This window comes from Gymnodraco acuticeps, unplaced genomic scaffold (assembly GCF_902827175.1).
Source record: "Gymnodraco acuticeps unplaced genomic scaffold, fGymAcu1.1, whole genome shotgun sequence".
Classification (NCBI taxonomy): domain Eukaryota; kingdom Metazoa; phylum Chordata; class Actinopteri; order Perciformes; family Bathydraconidae; genus Gymnodraco; species Gymnodraco acuticeps.
In genome coordinates this window covers 598,318-612,572 of record NW_022989949.1, presented here as the reverse complement: position 1 = coordinate 612,572, position 14,255 = coordinate 598,318, and the positions used below count along the sequence as shown (strand labels likewise).

Here is a 14,255-nt window from a genome sequence, read left to right as displayed (position 1 = left end):
TACTTTATTGGGGGGTCTGGGGGGGTCCGAAAACCAGTCAGTATCTGGTGTGACCACCATTTGCCTCACGCAGTGCAACACATCTCCTTCGCATAGAGTTGATCAGGTTGTTGATTGTGGCCTGTGGAATGTTGGTCCACTCCTCTTCAATGGCTGTGCCAAGTTGCTGGATATTGGCAGGAACTGGAACACGCTGTCGTATACGCCGATCCAGAACATCCCAAACATGCTCAATGGGTGACATGTCCGGTGAGTATGCTGGCCATGCAAGAACTGGGATGTTTTCAGCCTCCAGGAATTGTGTACAGATCCTTGCAACATGGGGCCGTGCATTATCATGCTGCAACATGAGGTGATGGTCGTGGATGAATGGCACAACAATGGGCCTCAGGATCTCGTCCCGGTATCTCTGTGCATTCACAATGCCATCAATAAAATGCACCTGTGTTCGTCGTCCATAACATACGCCTGCCCGTACCATAACCCCACCACCACCATGGGCCACTCGATTCACAACATTGACATCAGAAAACCGCTCACCCACACAACGCCACACACGCTGTCTGCCATCTGCCCTGAACAGTGAAAACCGGGATTCATCCGTGAAGAGAACACCTCTCCAACGTGCCAGACGCCATCGAATGTGAGCACTTGCCCACTCAAGTCGGTTACGATGACGAACCGGAGTCAGGTCGAGACCCCGATGAGGACGACGAGCATGCAGATGAGCTTCCCTGAGACGGTTTCTGACAGTTTGTGCAGAAATTCTTTGGTTATGCAAAGCGATTGTTGCAGCAGCTGTCCGAGTGGCTGGTCTCAGACGATCTTGGAGGTGAACATGCTGGATGTGGAGGTCCTGGGCTGGTGTGGTTACACGTGGTCTGCGGTTGTGAGGCCGGTTGGATGTACTGCCACATTCTCTGAAACGCCTTTGGAGACGGCTTATGGTAGAGAAATGAACATTCAATTCACGGGCAACAGCTCTGGTGGACATTCCTGCTGTCAGCATGCCAATTGCACGCTCCCTCAAAACTTGCGACATCTGTGGCATTGTGCTGTGTGATAAAACTGAACATTTCAGAGTGGCCTTTTATTGTGGCCAGCCTAAGGCACACCTGTGCAATAATCATGCTGTCTAATCAGCATCTTGATATGCCACACCTGTGAGGTGGGATGGATTATCTCGGCAAAGGAGAAGTGCTCACTATCACAGATTTGTGAACAATATTTGAGAGAAATGGTTATTTTGTGTATATAGAAAATGTTTTAGATCTTTGAGTTCATCTCATGAAAAATGGGAGCAAAAACTAAAGTGTTGCATTTATATTTTTGTTCAGTGTATGTGTATTCTATTTTAGTTTATCTCTTGATAGAAATATTCTTTCAATTATTCTTATCTTTTTATTGGACATTATTTTTTTAACTTGTTATTATATCAATATTTTGATTACATTTTTCTATTTTTATTCATCTTTTAATTTATTCAACTAAGAAATAAAACCCAATTTACCCCAGGATGAATAAAGTCTTCTGGATTTACCAGAAATATCCACATTACTGATGATTATTCATCATGTGTAAATATTTCCTGAGAGCATCAATAGTCAACCCTAAAATATAGTGACAATATCAAGGGCCACATAAATAATTGAAAGTCCTATTATCGGCCAGCTTTAAATGATTTTTTTAAGTGAGAATATTTGACCTAAAAGTAATATTAGCCTGATTTTATCATCAGTCATGGCCAGTGGATCTCTAACTGTTTCTGTGTGTCTCAGGTCCTGCAGGCGCTACAGAAAGATCCGGAGCGATGCAGCCCGGTGCTGAAGCGCTGATCTGAGATCAGAGGAAACCAGGTCACCTCCAGCTCTCGGTGAATCAAACTGGACTCTCAGCAGGCAGTACGGACCTGAGCAAGTCTTTTAACCTCAGCGGGACACGTCTGAGATAAACCTCTTGCCTCGCTGCTCTAACAGGAACCAGCACCCTGGAGGGGGCGAGAGAAGGGACACGAGGCCTTATTTATCTCCCATCACCCCTCCTCCCCTCAGAGGCCCAGCGAGAGGTGGGAAACTGTAGCTGGTAGAGGCTGAAGAATGTATCACACACACACCGGAGGAAATCAACTTTAATCCTCCACTCTAATTTGAGTTCTATGCTGTCGATCTTTCTAGCTACACTTCCACTCGTCTTTTCTCTAAATGTGTCTTTTTAGTGCAACAAATCTCCACCTCTCCCGAGTCATAGCTTCAGCTATATCTCTTAGTTTCTGCACCTTATTTTTCTCAGATCTTCTGTCATTCCTTCACTTTGATTTTGAATGTGTTTTTAATTTGTGTTGTTTCCTGAACCATTCCATGAAGTCAACTCTGTCACGAGTTATACATCTGTGAAAGACAAATTGGTGTCTGCGAGAGCACTGTTACATTTGTTTTAAAACCTCTAAGAGGAGGTCGTAAGCTGCTTGTAAAATTAGTTTTGCAGATTATTTATGTCGATGACACTGGAGTAAATGATGATGCTGCTGTAAAACACAGTCATTGTCACACTGGACCCCCACCCTAATGTTTGAGGTACATTTCAGCTTGTTAGTGTTCTGATTCCTGATGTCTTGGTGTGGGTGTGAAGTCTTTAAAGTTTGTATTTATTCATATTTATCAAAAACAGGACTTGTTCCAGTCAAATGAAGGGTTTTCGCTGAGCCTCGCCCCCACAAGCACATACTCGATTTGAACAATGAAAGTAGTAACAGCCCTAAACAGATAGAAAAGTCGTCATATGCACTCTAGCAAGTACATACTGTAGCCGCTGTAATCTAAGACACAGCAGCTTGACATTCTGTAGCAAACTGCCCGGCTTTTATCGAGTATGTATGGTTTATGGTGATAGTTTCATCAAGTTTTCTCCGTCTCTAAAGCAAGAAAGCGCTTCATAGAGTCGACTAGACACGATAAACGGGGGCAAGTGTGTCTTTTTTCTTACTAACGTGTTGTTTGGACTCAGGTTTCGTCAGTAAACCCCTGTGGAGCTCTGTGGCTGCTCTTGTTCTCTGTGCAGGCCCTTAATGTGGCTGCGTTCACACCGTGGTGGATGTGTCCCGACCAGCAGGGGGCGGGGCCAGTATTCAGATCACTGGTGGTTGAGCTTTTATTGCAGCATTGGTTTGATGAGTAATGAGATCGGGTAAAAATGAGTCCAAATGACTTTTTTGTCTGTTGAGATTTGAAATCAATCTATTTGTTGACACTGGTTCGGCATTTGTTGATGTTAATAAATGAAGGACCGTCTTACTGAGGGTCCCGTTCAGGATGATACATGTCTCTTTTTCCATGTTGCCCATTTTGCACAGAAACTGCTAACGGCATTTCTTCGTGAGGAACTTTTGTGTTACTTCCTTTTGTTTCCTGTACTATTGATGATTTATTTGAGCTTAAATGTACTTTATTAAATGCCTGGACTGCAGCTGAAGTATAACGGAGCACTGGGTGTGGAAACAGGAAGCGCCTGTCATTTGCTTGTCTGTGTTTCAGTGTGCGCGTCAGCTAAGCACCATGCAGCACACTTTCTGATCACTCTTCTCGATGCACTCCCCCCCCCCCCCCCCCCCCCAGTGTGGTACACACCGCAGGACTGCAATAAAGCTTTTTGCACATACATGTAAGCCTTTGAGTTGTGCCTCGCATCATCCCTTTCTGTCATCAATCGCAGGTTTAAACGGGTTGTTTGTTTTTGATCCTTTTTTCCAGCTCAAGTCGTGACAATGCAAGTTTGTGTTTGTGTTTGTGTTAAGTGGCATTTGCACCAACACCCTCCTCCGATAACAAAACACCACTGTGTGATCCACGATGAAGCAGAATTCAATCAAACTAATTTGAATATAAAGTGTAATATGCTGTCATTTCTTGCTTTGTCTCTTCCCCCCCCCCCCCCCCCCCCCCCCCCCCCCCCTCCTTGAGAGACCTGTTCTGTTGTACTGTAGAGCGACAGACAGACATGGAGACGGCTGAGGGTGACCATACAACTTTGTCTCACTTGATCTGTATATAAACAATGCTTTTATTAAAAATAAAAAGCTGTACATATTCAACCAGCGTGTGTTTTAACATGTTTATTGTTTTACCCTCGACGGACCTCGTCAACTTTACATTTCCAATTTGGCCTTTCTCCACTCCAAAAGGCTGCTGACCAAATAACTATCAGAACATGGAGTCAAGACTTTTGACCCCCTTACATTATCATTATATTGAATGTGGGCTCTTACCACACGCTCAAAACAAACTTAAGAGTACATCATTTTAATCTAGGGTCAATTTTAATATTTCACTTCCAGTAGTTCTTGTTTTAGTTGAATTTTCTTGCCTTCATATTTAAAGGCTTTATTTATTTTATTTATTCATGCATTATGTATGTATATATTTATTTATTTTATTCATTTTTCAATCTTTTGTATTTTATTTATAATGTATTACTTCTGTTTCTTAACTAGAATGTGTTTTGTTATTTTATAGCTGAGCTTATGAGTAAATGAGTTCCATATCAAATACAACTTCAATAAACGTTACTTAAAGCAGCTTCTAATGAGTACTAAAACTACTATTTATACATTTTTATTTGCTGTATTTTTTAAGTATTCGTATATGGAAAGTAATGAATCACCCTTAAATGCAAAAAACATCTTAATTTCCGTGTCTTAATAGGTGTTTTATTTTATAATGGCGATAGTGATATCGTAGCATTTGGTTTCGCAGTATTTCACGTCAGTACTTTGAGCTACATCTCTTTAACCACATGCATTTCCTGTAATCTACCTCAGCCTTTGAAAAACCCAGTGGAAAGTTTTGTAGCAGGCAAAAAGTCGCCTTTAAACCACAATGTCCTCCTTCCTTTACACCAGCAACACCTTCTTTTTTTAACACTTTTTTGATCGTGATAAACGCACTTTTTTTTGTCAGAAGCACTTTCCTGCAGACGAGGAGCGGTTTGATATTAACCTCCATCATCACATCCAGAAACATCTCCAGAAGCCACCATGAGGACCAGTCACATCCTCCTGCTCTGCATCCTGGGACACGCTCTATTCGCCTCGGTGTTCTGCAACAGTAAGATGACTTAAGATGTTATTCTTTCAAACATTTTCTGCTACACTTCTCAACTCATTATACTTGTTCTTTCTCCAGATGTTAGTGGTCCTGACGACTGCTGCTTCGATTACCACCCGAGAAGTTTGAACAAAAAGTACGTCCGCTCGTATTACATGACCGACGACAGATGCTCAATGACTGCAGCCGTGTAAGTTAATCCTTACATGTATATGACATAATGACCAGAATAAGCATAATAAGTTAAAAAAACCTTCACAAATGTCCTTTTTCTCATTAAATACAGTATATTTCATACAATAAGATTTTGAGTCTCCATTTCCTACTTTGTATTTGGTTTTAATCTGTTATTTTATCCCCTTTCCTTCCTCCTTTTACTTATTTATTTCAGTCTGATCACGATGAAAGGAGCTACCCTCTGTGTGGATCCGAAGCTTGCCTGGGTTGGGAGGGTCATGACAAGTTTGGACCAAAAGATCTTTTAAAACTCCATGCCCGCTCATCCTTCTTTTAAAGTGCCTGCGCCTTCTGTTGCTTTCAAATGCAATGAGATCATGATTTTGGTGTTAATGTGTAAATCTGTAATGGTTCAAAAGCATCTGACCCCAAATGGATTCCTTTTGATCCTGCATTGGTATATCATATAACCAACCTGTGTTTTTTTGCTATTGCTTTGGTTGCTTTGTATTACCCATACCGTTTCACTGAATAAAGAACAATGTAAGGAATACCGACTCTCCTCTTTTCCTTTGCCCATTAACACTATTACATTGTTGCTGCATGATTACCGACCGTGAGTATTACTTGGAATTAATCATATCATATTTATTATTGTTTTTCTTACAATCTATTTGCATAGTTATAGTATCACAGTAGTAAACAGAGATCATAATGAGGACTCGTATAAAGACCATTACAATCAGTAAAGACGACTAACAATAAAAGCATAAACTGAATGTCTGCCTCTTGTGGCTCATTTCAGGTCTTACCTTTGCAAATAAGAACATTTAGTTTTGGTCAGAATCTAAAATGAGCGAAGAGTACTTGTGGTCATGTCTTCGAAGCCAAATTAACTCATTTGAGAGAATAATGTTCCTTTTTTTGTTCCAACTCGAATCTTAAAACCATCTTAATTTTGTATTGTAATTCATGAAATCTGTTGTCTGGCCTCACAGTCTTCACATAATGATTATGCTGCCACCTTTTGGTACAGCAGTTAGAAATAAGCTTCAGAATATTTACAATCAATTATAGTTCGATACAAATAATACCTCATCTCATTGTCAAATATAGCTTTATTATCATGTGTTTTAAGTTGTGACCTAAACTATAATTTAACAAAAGTCTCATCAAAATTTGTGTAAAAGTGAATCTAAAATAAGGCAAACGTCATCAGAAACACCGAGATTCTTCTTCAAGAGATGATGTCATTTGAACAAATGTTTAATCTGCTGCCATGAAGAGAGATTTACCATTTATAATCTGAGTTGAACACTGTGATAATAACCTAAGAACACGTTTTCTTTATTTATACAAAGCTGCCAACCTACTTTATTCTTGTAAAACCAGAGGTAGAAAAAAGTACTCATATATTGTACTTGAGTAAAAGTAGAAGTACCAGAGTGTAGAAATACTCTGTTACAAGTACAAGTCCTGCATTGCAAATGTTACTTAAGTAAAAGTAAAAAAGTATTAGCATCAAAATATACTTAAAGTATAGCGAAAGTAAAAGGCAAAAAGTCGCCTTAAAACCACAATGTCCTCCTTCCTTTACACCAGCAACACCTTCTTTTTTTAACACTTTTTTGATCGTGATAAACGCACTTTTTTTTGTCAGAAGCACTTTCCTGCAGACGAGGAGCGGTTTGATATTAACCTCCATCATCACATCCAGAAACATCTCCAGAAGCCACCATGAGGACCAGTCACATCCTCCTGCTCTGCATCCTGGGACACGCTCTATTCGCCTCGGTGTTCTGCAACAGTAAGATGACTTAAGATGTTATTCTTTCAAACATTTTCTGCTACACTTCTCAACTCATTATACTTGTTCTTTCTCCAGATGTTAGTGGTCTTGACGACTGCTGCTTCGATTACCACCCGAGAAGTTTGAACAAAAAGTACGTCCGCTCGTATTACATGACCGACGACAGATGCTCAATGACTGCAGCCGTGTAAGTTAATCCTTACATGTATATGACATAATGACCAGAATAAGCATAATAAGTTAAAAAAACCTTCACAAATGTCCTTTTTCTCATTAAATACAGTATATTTCATACAATAAGATTTTGAGTCTCCATTTCCTACTTTGTATTTGGTTTTAATCTGTTATTTTATCCCCTTTCCTTCCTCCTTTTACTTATTTATTTCAGTCTGATCACGATGAAAGGAGCTACCCTCTGTGTGGATCCGAAGCTTGCCTGGGTTGGGAGGGTCATGACAAGTTTGGACCAAAAGATCTTTTAAAACTCCATGCCCGCTCATCCTTCTTTTAAAGTGCCTGCGCCTTCTGTTGCTTTCAAATGCAATGAGATCATGATTTTGGTGTTAATGTGTAAATCTGTAATGGTTCAAAAGCATCTGACCCCAAATGGATTCCTTTTGATCCTGCATTGGTATATCATATAACCAACCTGTGTTTTTTTGCTATTGCTTTGGTTGCTTTGTATTACCCATACCGTTTCACTGAATAAAGAACAATGTAAGGAATACCGACTCTCCTCTTTTCCTTTGCCCATTAACACTATTACATTGTTGCTGCATGATTACCGACCGTGAGTATTACTTGGAATTAATCATATCATATTTATTATTGTTTTTCTTACAATCTATTTGCATAGTTATAGTATCACAGTAGTAAACAGAGATCATAATGAGGACTCGTATAAAGACCATTACAATCAGTAAAGACGACTAACAATAAAAGCATAAACTGAATGTCTGCCTCTTGTGGCTCATTTCAGGTCTTACCTTTGCAAATAAGAACATTTAGTTTTGGTCAGAATCTAAAATGAGCGAAGAGTACTTGTGGTCATGTCTTCGAAGCCAAATTAACTCATTTGAGAGAATAATGTTCCTTTTTTTGTTCCAACTCGAATCTTAAAACCATCTTAATTTTGTATTGTAATTCATGAAATCTGTTGTCTGGCCTCACAGTCTTCACATAATGATTATGCTGCCACCTTTTGGTACAGCAGTTAGAAATAAGCTTCAGAATATTTACAATCAATTATAGTTCGATACAAATAATACCTCATCTCATTGTCAAATATAGCTTTATTATCATGTGTTTTAAGTTGTGACCTAAACTATAATTTAACAAAAGTCTCATCAAAATTTGTGTAAAAGTGAATCTAAAATAAGGCAAACGTCATCAGAAACACCGAGATTCTTCTTCAAGAGATGATGTCATTTGAACAAATGTTTAATCTGCTGCCATGAAGAGAGATTTACCATTTATAATCTGAGTTGAACACTGTGATAATAACCTAAGAACACGTTTTCTTTATTTATACAAAGCTGCCAACCTACTTTATTCTTGTAAAACCAGAGGTAGAAAAAAGTACTCATATATTGTACTTGAGTAAAAGTAGAAGTACCAGAGTGTAGAAATACTCTGTTACAAGTACAAGTCCTGCATTGCAAATGTTACTTAAGTAAAAGTAAAAAAGTATTAGCATCAAAATATACTTAAAGTATAGCGAAAGTAAAAGGCAAAAAGTCGCCTTAAAACCACAATGTCCTCCTTCCTTTACACCAGCAACACCTTCTTTTTTTAACACTTTTTTGATCGTGATAAACGCACTTTTTTTTTGTCAGAAGCACTTTCCTGCAGACGAGGAGCGGTTTGATATTAACCTCCATCATCACATCCAGAAACATCTCCAGAAGCCACCATGAGGACCAGTCACATCCTCCTGCTCTGCATCCTGGGACACGCTCTATTCGCCTCGGTGTTCTGCAACAGTAAGATGACTTAAGATGTTATTCTTTCAAAACATTTTCTGCTACACTTCTCAACTCATTATACTTGTTCTTTCTCCAGATGTTAGTGGTCTTGACGACTGCTGCTTCGATTACCACCCGAGAAGTTTGAACAAAAAGTACGTCCGCTCGTATTACATGACCGACGACAGATGCTCAATGACTGCAGCCGTGTAAGTTAATCCTTACATGTATATGACATAATGACCAGAATAAGCATAATAAGTTAAAAAAACCTTCACAAATGTCCTTTTTCTCATTAAATACAGTATATTTCATACAATAAGATTTTGAGTCTCCATTTCCTACTTTGTATTTGGTTTTAATCTGTTATTTTATCCCCTTTCCTTCCTCCTTTTACTTATTTATTTCAGTCTGATCACGATGAAAGGAGCTACCCTCTGTGTGGATCCGAAGCTTGCCTGGGTTGGGAGGGTCATGACAAGTTTGGACCAAAAGATCTTTTAAAACTCCATGCCCGCTCATCCTTCTTTTAAAGTGCCTGCGCCTTCTGTTGCTTTCAAATGCAATGAGATCATGATTTTGGTGTTAACCCTATGCTATGGCATGACTTTTTATTTTGGGAGGAAAAAAATGTTTCACCATGTATTTTAGGAGCTTAGGGGTCCCTGATATTATATCAATTATAAAATGTGACCCCCCCGAACCCCCCAACCAGGGGTGGGTTTGTTGCCTCAGGGCAACACTGCGCAACAAGGGTATTGAAACACCAAGGATTTCTACAATTCAGAAGAAATAGAAAAAACAACTCTGTATGAATTCATAAGGTTTTATTTGTTTTAAATAACCACAACTAGCTACAACATATAACAGGAACACATTAAAAACATAACAAATAACATTTCATATTAACCAGTGTGTGTGTGTGTGTGTGTGTGTGTGTGTGTGTGTGTGTGTGTGTGTGTGTGTGTGTGTGTGTGTGTGTGTGTGTGTGTGTGTGTGTGTGTGTGTGTGTGTGTGTGTGTGTGTGTGTGTGTGTGTGTGTGTGTGTGTTACAGTATGTGTGTGTGTGTTACAGTATGTGTGTGCGTGTTACAGTATGTGTGTTTTACAGTCTGTGTGTGTGTGTGTGTGTGTGTGTGTGTGTGTGTGTGTGTGTGTGTGTGTGTGTGTGTGTGTGTGTGTGTGTGTGTGTGTGTGTTACAGCATGTGTGTGTGTGTGTGTGTTACAGTGTGTGTGTGTGTGTGTGTGTGTTACAGTATGTGTGTGTGTGTTACAGTATGTGTGTGTTACAGTCTGTGTGTGTGTGTGTGTGTGTGTGTGTGAGTGTGTTACAGTATGTGTGTGTTACAGTGTGTGTGTGTGTGTGTGTGTGTGTGTGTGTGTGTGTGTGTGTGTGTGTGTGTGTGTGTGTGTGTGTGTGTGTGTGTGTGTGTGTGTGTGTGTGTGTGTGTGTGTGTGTGTGTGTGTGTGTGTGTGTGTGTGTGTGTGTGTGTGTTACAGTATCTGTGTGTGGCTATTATTCTCACTCTGTGTGAAACCTCAGGAAGCAGTTGCTTGTGGATATGAAGCAGAGGTGCACATCACATTTCCGGCACTTGGCTTTGGGTGTGCCTGTGCACCCTGGTACCTTGCATCTCCCCTTCTTTTCATCCATTACCATCCAGTGCGCTGTGGCATCCAGGCGAACAGCAGGGATCGGAATCGGAGTTGCTGGTCCTTTTCTTCTCTTCTCCTCATACTCACCAGCAATTGTGAGACTGGGACGACCTCTCTTGCGTTCCAGACTCTTTCCACTCTTTTGCAGACCTTCAGCAATGTATGATTTGAAGGTATACAGCCTCATTTCTTCCTTCCTGGTCATGCCTGTGCCTTCACAATCTCTTCTGTAGAGCAGCCAGGCCGTCACGATAATCATGTCCATGAAGTGAAACACCAGCCGGTGATACCACTTCTTTGATCTGATTTTGATCCGGTACAGTGCAATCAGTGAGTCAAGCAGATCGACCCCACCCATATTCTTGTTGTATTCCTTTACAACAGCAGGGCGGGGGACATTCATGATGAGCTTTTGCTTGCGATCCCATCTTTCAACTTCATTGACAGGGTACGCTCCAGCGTAATCACTCAGAAGGCTAACTGTACGGTTATCATACCACTTCACAACATGCAATGTGGTTTCTCCAACAATGGCCATCTTCTCTTCAAACGATCCACGTCCTTTTTTCTTTAGCTCAGCATCGCACTTTAAGTTGACGCCGGGTAGTCTGTTGCAACGAACAGTACCAATAGTGTGAATCCCCTGCTGAGCCAGTGTGAGCACAAGGGGGACACTTGTGAACCAGTTGTCGAAGAAGAGTTTGTAGTTCTCTTGCTTGGGTATAGGCTGAGCCAGGCGGAGGACAACATTGCCACTTGCTCCAATATCTGCTAGCTCAGGGGGGTGTACCGCTCTCCCTGTGTAAATTTCGAAGTTGTGCGGGACACCATCAGAGCCGGCCAAGACGAGTATTTTGTAGCCCCATTTTTTGGGCTTTGATGGCAGGTATTGCTTCAGTCTACTTCTTCCCTTGAATGGGACCATCTGTTCATCAACTGCCAGCTTCTCACGCATTGGGATCGACTTCAGTTTGGAGATTAGGTGAGTGACAAGTGGTCGGATCTTGTGTAATGGATCATTACCTTCCTCCTGCCTGTCTTCATTGTTGCTGAAGTGAAGGTATTTTTTAATGGCCTCCCATCTATTCAGGGTCATGGTGTCAGCTACTTGGGACACTCTGCAGGCTTTGTTCCAAAACATGCGGGTCCTTGGTAAACCAAACAGTGACATGTACACAACAGTTCCCAGGAACTGCTCTAACTCTTTTGTTGTGAGGTTTAGGGGCTTGTTTGGGTTATTTTGCATTGCATATAAATTGGACTGCTGAACAATGCTTTCTAGAATGTCTTCAGAAAAAAACTGCTGGAAATACTGGAGGGGGGAGAGGATTTCATCACTTCTCGATACACCCTGCCATTCTGGGTAAGGATTGCAGGATGGATTGTGGACTGTTTTCCACCGAGGTGGGCCTGGATTAGCAACTTCGACTACATCTTCATCTTCATCTTCCTCTTCATTGACAGACTCAGTGTCATTTTCAATAGACATGCCTTCTCCTAATAGCACACAGGAAGCACAAATAGAAACACACATTTGAATTTGTTATTTACCCTTTTTTCATCCAATATGCTTGCCAAATAAACACACACACACACACACACACACACACACACACACATACACACACACACACAGACACTAGTACTCTGCTGAATGATACAGACTGACACCTAACATAACTATTTTTTCAAACCTGATTCAGGGATCCACTCTTCCTGACTATCTTGACCTTCACTGTCCTCACTCTCACTCCCATCAAGCTCACTGTCCTCACTGTCAGATGGAATAGCCCTAACAGCCTGATCGTTTCCCTTATTCCCATAAAAGGTTTTGCTGTCCATTTCCTGTAAATATCAGTAGATCAGTAAAGTAAAAACATTGACTAGGTTTATCATTTTACAGCTAAGCACATTTTTACACTTGCATGATATTGCCTGGAAAAAAGTGGTCTTAGTGGCACAGTGTTGCCCTGAGGCAACGAACAAAAAAACATAGTTTTAGCTAATTAATAAATACATAATAAGTCTTTAAACAATCAAATATACTTCTTTACGTATTCATGCACATGCATGTATTTTTTATTTTAATTGGTGTACATTTCTAATATGTTAAAAAGTGAAATGTATCTTACCAAGTGGTGGCCCTGAGTGCCCTGCAGCTTTGCTTGCAGAAAGGACTGCTCCGCCCCCAGACAAAATGCCACACCCATATAATTCCCTCATTTTATTGGACACCAGCATGTCAGGTGACATTGTGTATATTCAAAAAAATAAAAATATTTAGTGGGCCAGTGTGAGGTCGAAAAAAGTGGTTTGTTGCCTGAGGGCAACAGTATGCCATAGAGGGTTAATGTGTAAATCTGTAATGGTTCAAAAGCATTTGACCCCAAATGGATTCCTTTTGATCCTGCATTGGTATATGATATATAACTCGAATCTTAAAACCATCTTAATTTTTATTATTCATCAAATCTGTTGTCTGGCTTCACAGTCTTGTAAAAATGTAAATGTTTATATATTTTGTGTTACGCATAGATTTTTATTTATATTTTACACAACTCCCCTTCTCTTTTAAGCAGCTGTTTTCTGTCATATAATATTATATACTGTCCAAATTATTGCATTAAAAATAGCAAAACACAAATTGCACAGAATGTCATTTGATGCAATATTCTACCCTAGGCTGCTAGAGTGTGCAGCTTTAGAAATTCTGGCATTTGTTAAACGTCATAATGATTATGCTGCCACCTTTTGGTACAGCAGTTAGAAATATTTACAATAAATTATAGTTCGATACAAATAATACCTCATCTCATTGCTATTTCTAGTTTTGTCAAATATAGCTTTATTATCATGTGTTTTAAGTTGTGACCCAAACTATAACTTAACAAAAGTCTCATCAAAATGTGTGTAAAAGTGAATCTAAAATAAGGCAAACGTCATCAGAAACACCGAGATTCTTCTTCAAGAGATGATGTCATTTGAACAAATGTTTAATCTACTGCCATGAAGAGAGATTTACCATTTATAATCTGAGTTGAACACTGTGATAATAACCTAAGAACACGTTTTCTTTATTCATACAAAACCTGCCAACCTACTTTATTCTTGTAAAACCAGAGGTAGAACAATTACTCAAGTATATTGTACTTGACTAAAAGTAGAAGTACCAGTGTGTAGAAATACTCTGTTACAAGTAAAAGTCCTGCATTGCAAATGTTACTTGAGTACAAGTAGAAAAGTATTAGCATTAAAATATACTTAAAGTAGCAAAAGTAAAATTAGTCATAATATATATGATATGTTTTATAATGATTGATCATTAAAGTGTTCTCAAAGCTGGTAAAGGTGCAGCTAGTTTGAATGACTTTGTATACTGCAGGGTAGCTGGTGGATTTACTCCAGGTGGAACTAAAGTCTGATTTAACACTTGATTATATTTCACATCATTAATCCAAATCCAAAGTAACTAAAGGTATTAAATACATGTAGTGGAGTAAAATTACACCATTTATCTCTGAATTGAAGTGGAGTAGAAGTACAAAGTA

The 14,255-nt window shown here is 39.7% G+C and overlaps 5 protein-coding genes across 8 annotated transcripts in view; 4 read left to right on the top strand and 1 right to left on the bottom strand.

The window, feature by feature from the left end:
- The window catches only part of tbc1d14 (TBC1 domain family, member 14), a 45,589-nt gene extending 41,502 nt beyond the window's left edge, over window positions 1–4,087 (top strand). For all 4 annotated transcript variants that reach the window (XM_034210602.1, XM_034210601.1, XM_034210603.1 and 1 more), the window contains one exon: window positions 1,779–4,087. In XM_034210602.1, the coding sequence (XP_034066493.1) occupies window positions 1,779–1,835 (57 nt within the window). In that variant the 3' untranslated portion in view covers window positions 1,836–4,087. The remainder of the gene's footprint in view (window positions 1–1,778) is intronic.
- A 741-nt stretch (window positions 4,088–4,828) lies between these two features.
- LOC117542751 (C-C motif chemokine 5-like) lies at window positions 4,829–5,827 on the top strand. Its single transcript, XM_034210585.1, has 3 exons — window positions 4,829–5,099; window positions 5,178–5,289; window positions 5,491–5,827. Exons 1-3 carry the CDS (start codon window positions 5,030–5,032, stop codon window positions 5,582–5,584), a joined length of 276 nt encoding a protein of 91 aa, XP_034066476.1. The 5' UTR covers window positions 4,829–5,029; the 3' UTR covers window positions 5,585–5,827.
- Window positions 5,828–6,922: 1,095 nt separating this feature from the next.
- LOC117542755 (C-C motif chemokine 5-like) lies at window positions 6,923–7,811 on the top strand. The gene is made up of 3 exons (XM_034210589.1): window positions 6,923–7,083; window positions 7,162–7,273; window positions 7,475–7,811. The coding sequence occupies exons 1-3, from the start codon at window positions 7,014–7,016 to the stop codon at window positions 7,566–7,568; spliced, it is 276 nt and encodes a 91-aa protein (XP_034066480.1). The 5' UTR covers window positions 6,923–7,013; the 3' UTR covers window positions 7,569–7,811.
- A 1,054-nt stretch (window positions 7,812–8,865) lies between these two features.
- LOC117542752 (C-C motif chemokine 5-like) lies at window positions 8,866–13,078 on the top strand. The gene is made up of 4 exons (XM_034210586.1): window positions 8,866–9,068; window positions 9,148–9,259; window positions 9,461–9,634; window positions 13,054–13,078. Exons 1-3 carry the CDS (start codon window positions 8,999–9,001, stop codon window positions 9,552–9,554), a joined length of 276 nt encoding a protein of 91 aa, XP_034066477.1. The 5' UTR covers window positions 8,866–8,998; the 3' UTR covers window positions 9,555–9,634; window positions 13,054–13,078.
- On the bottom strand, window positions 10,574–12,549 carry LOC117542730 (piggyBac transposable element-derived protein 2-like). The gene is made up of 2 exons (XM_034210557.1): window positions 12,402–12,549; window positions 10,574–12,204 (listed from the first exon to the last, which is right to left on the bottom strand). Exons 1-2 carry the CDS (start codon window positions 12,547–12,549, stop codon window positions 10,574–10,576), a joined length of 1,779 nt encoding a protein of 592 aa, XP_034066448.1.
- Window positions 13,079–14,255: the final 1,177 nt, after the last annotated feature.

Excerpts from the sequence above, each read along its gene's own strand:
- LOC117542751 (XM_034210585.1), top strand. The coding sequence starts at position 5,030 with ATGAGGACCAGTCACATCCTCCTGCTCTGCATCCTGGGACACGCTCTA. Across the intron at positions 5,100-5,177 it reads CGCCTCGGTGTTCTGCAACA|ATGTTAGTGGTCCTGACGAC; the intron begins GTAAGATGACTT and ends TTCTTTCTCCAG. Across the intron at positions 5,290-5,490 it reads TGCTCAATGACTGCAGCCGT|TCTGATCACGATGAAAGGAG; the intron begins GTAAGTTAATCC and ends TATTTATTTCAG.
- LOC117542755 (XM_034210589.1), top strand. The coding sequence starts at position 7,014 with ATGAGGACCAGTCACATCCTCCTGCTCTGCATCCTGGGACACGCTCTA. Across the intron at positions 7,084-7,161 it reads CGCCTCGGTGTTCTGCAACA|ATGTTAGTGGTCTTGACGAC; the intron begins GTAAGATGACTT and ends TTCTTTCTCCAG. Across the intron at positions 7,274-7,474 it reads TGCTCAATGACTGCAGCCGT|TCTGATCACGATGAAAGGAG; the intron begins GTAAGTTAATCC and ends TATTTATTTCAG.
- LOC117542752 (XM_034210586.1), top strand. The coding sequence starts at position 8,999 with ATGAGGACCAGTCACATCCTCCTGCTCTGCATCCTGGGACACGCTCTA. Across the intron at positions 9,069-9,147 it reads CGCCTCGGTGTTCTGCAACA|ATGTTAGTGGTCTTGACGAC; the intron begins GTAAGATGACTT and ends TTCTTTCTCCAG. Across the intron at positions 9,260-9,460 it reads TGCTCAATGACTGCAGCCGT|TCTGATCACGATGAAAGGAG; the intron begins GTAAGTTAATCC and ends TATTTATTTCAG.
- LOC117542730 (XM_034210557.1), bottom strand. The coding sequence starts at position 12,549 with ATGGACAGCAAAACCTTTTATGGGAATAAGGGAAACGATCAGGCTGTT. Across the intron at positions 12,205-12,401 it reads AGAGTGGATCCCTGAATCAG|GAGAAGGCATGTCTATTGAA; the intron begins GTTTGAAAAAAT and ends GTGTGCTATTAG.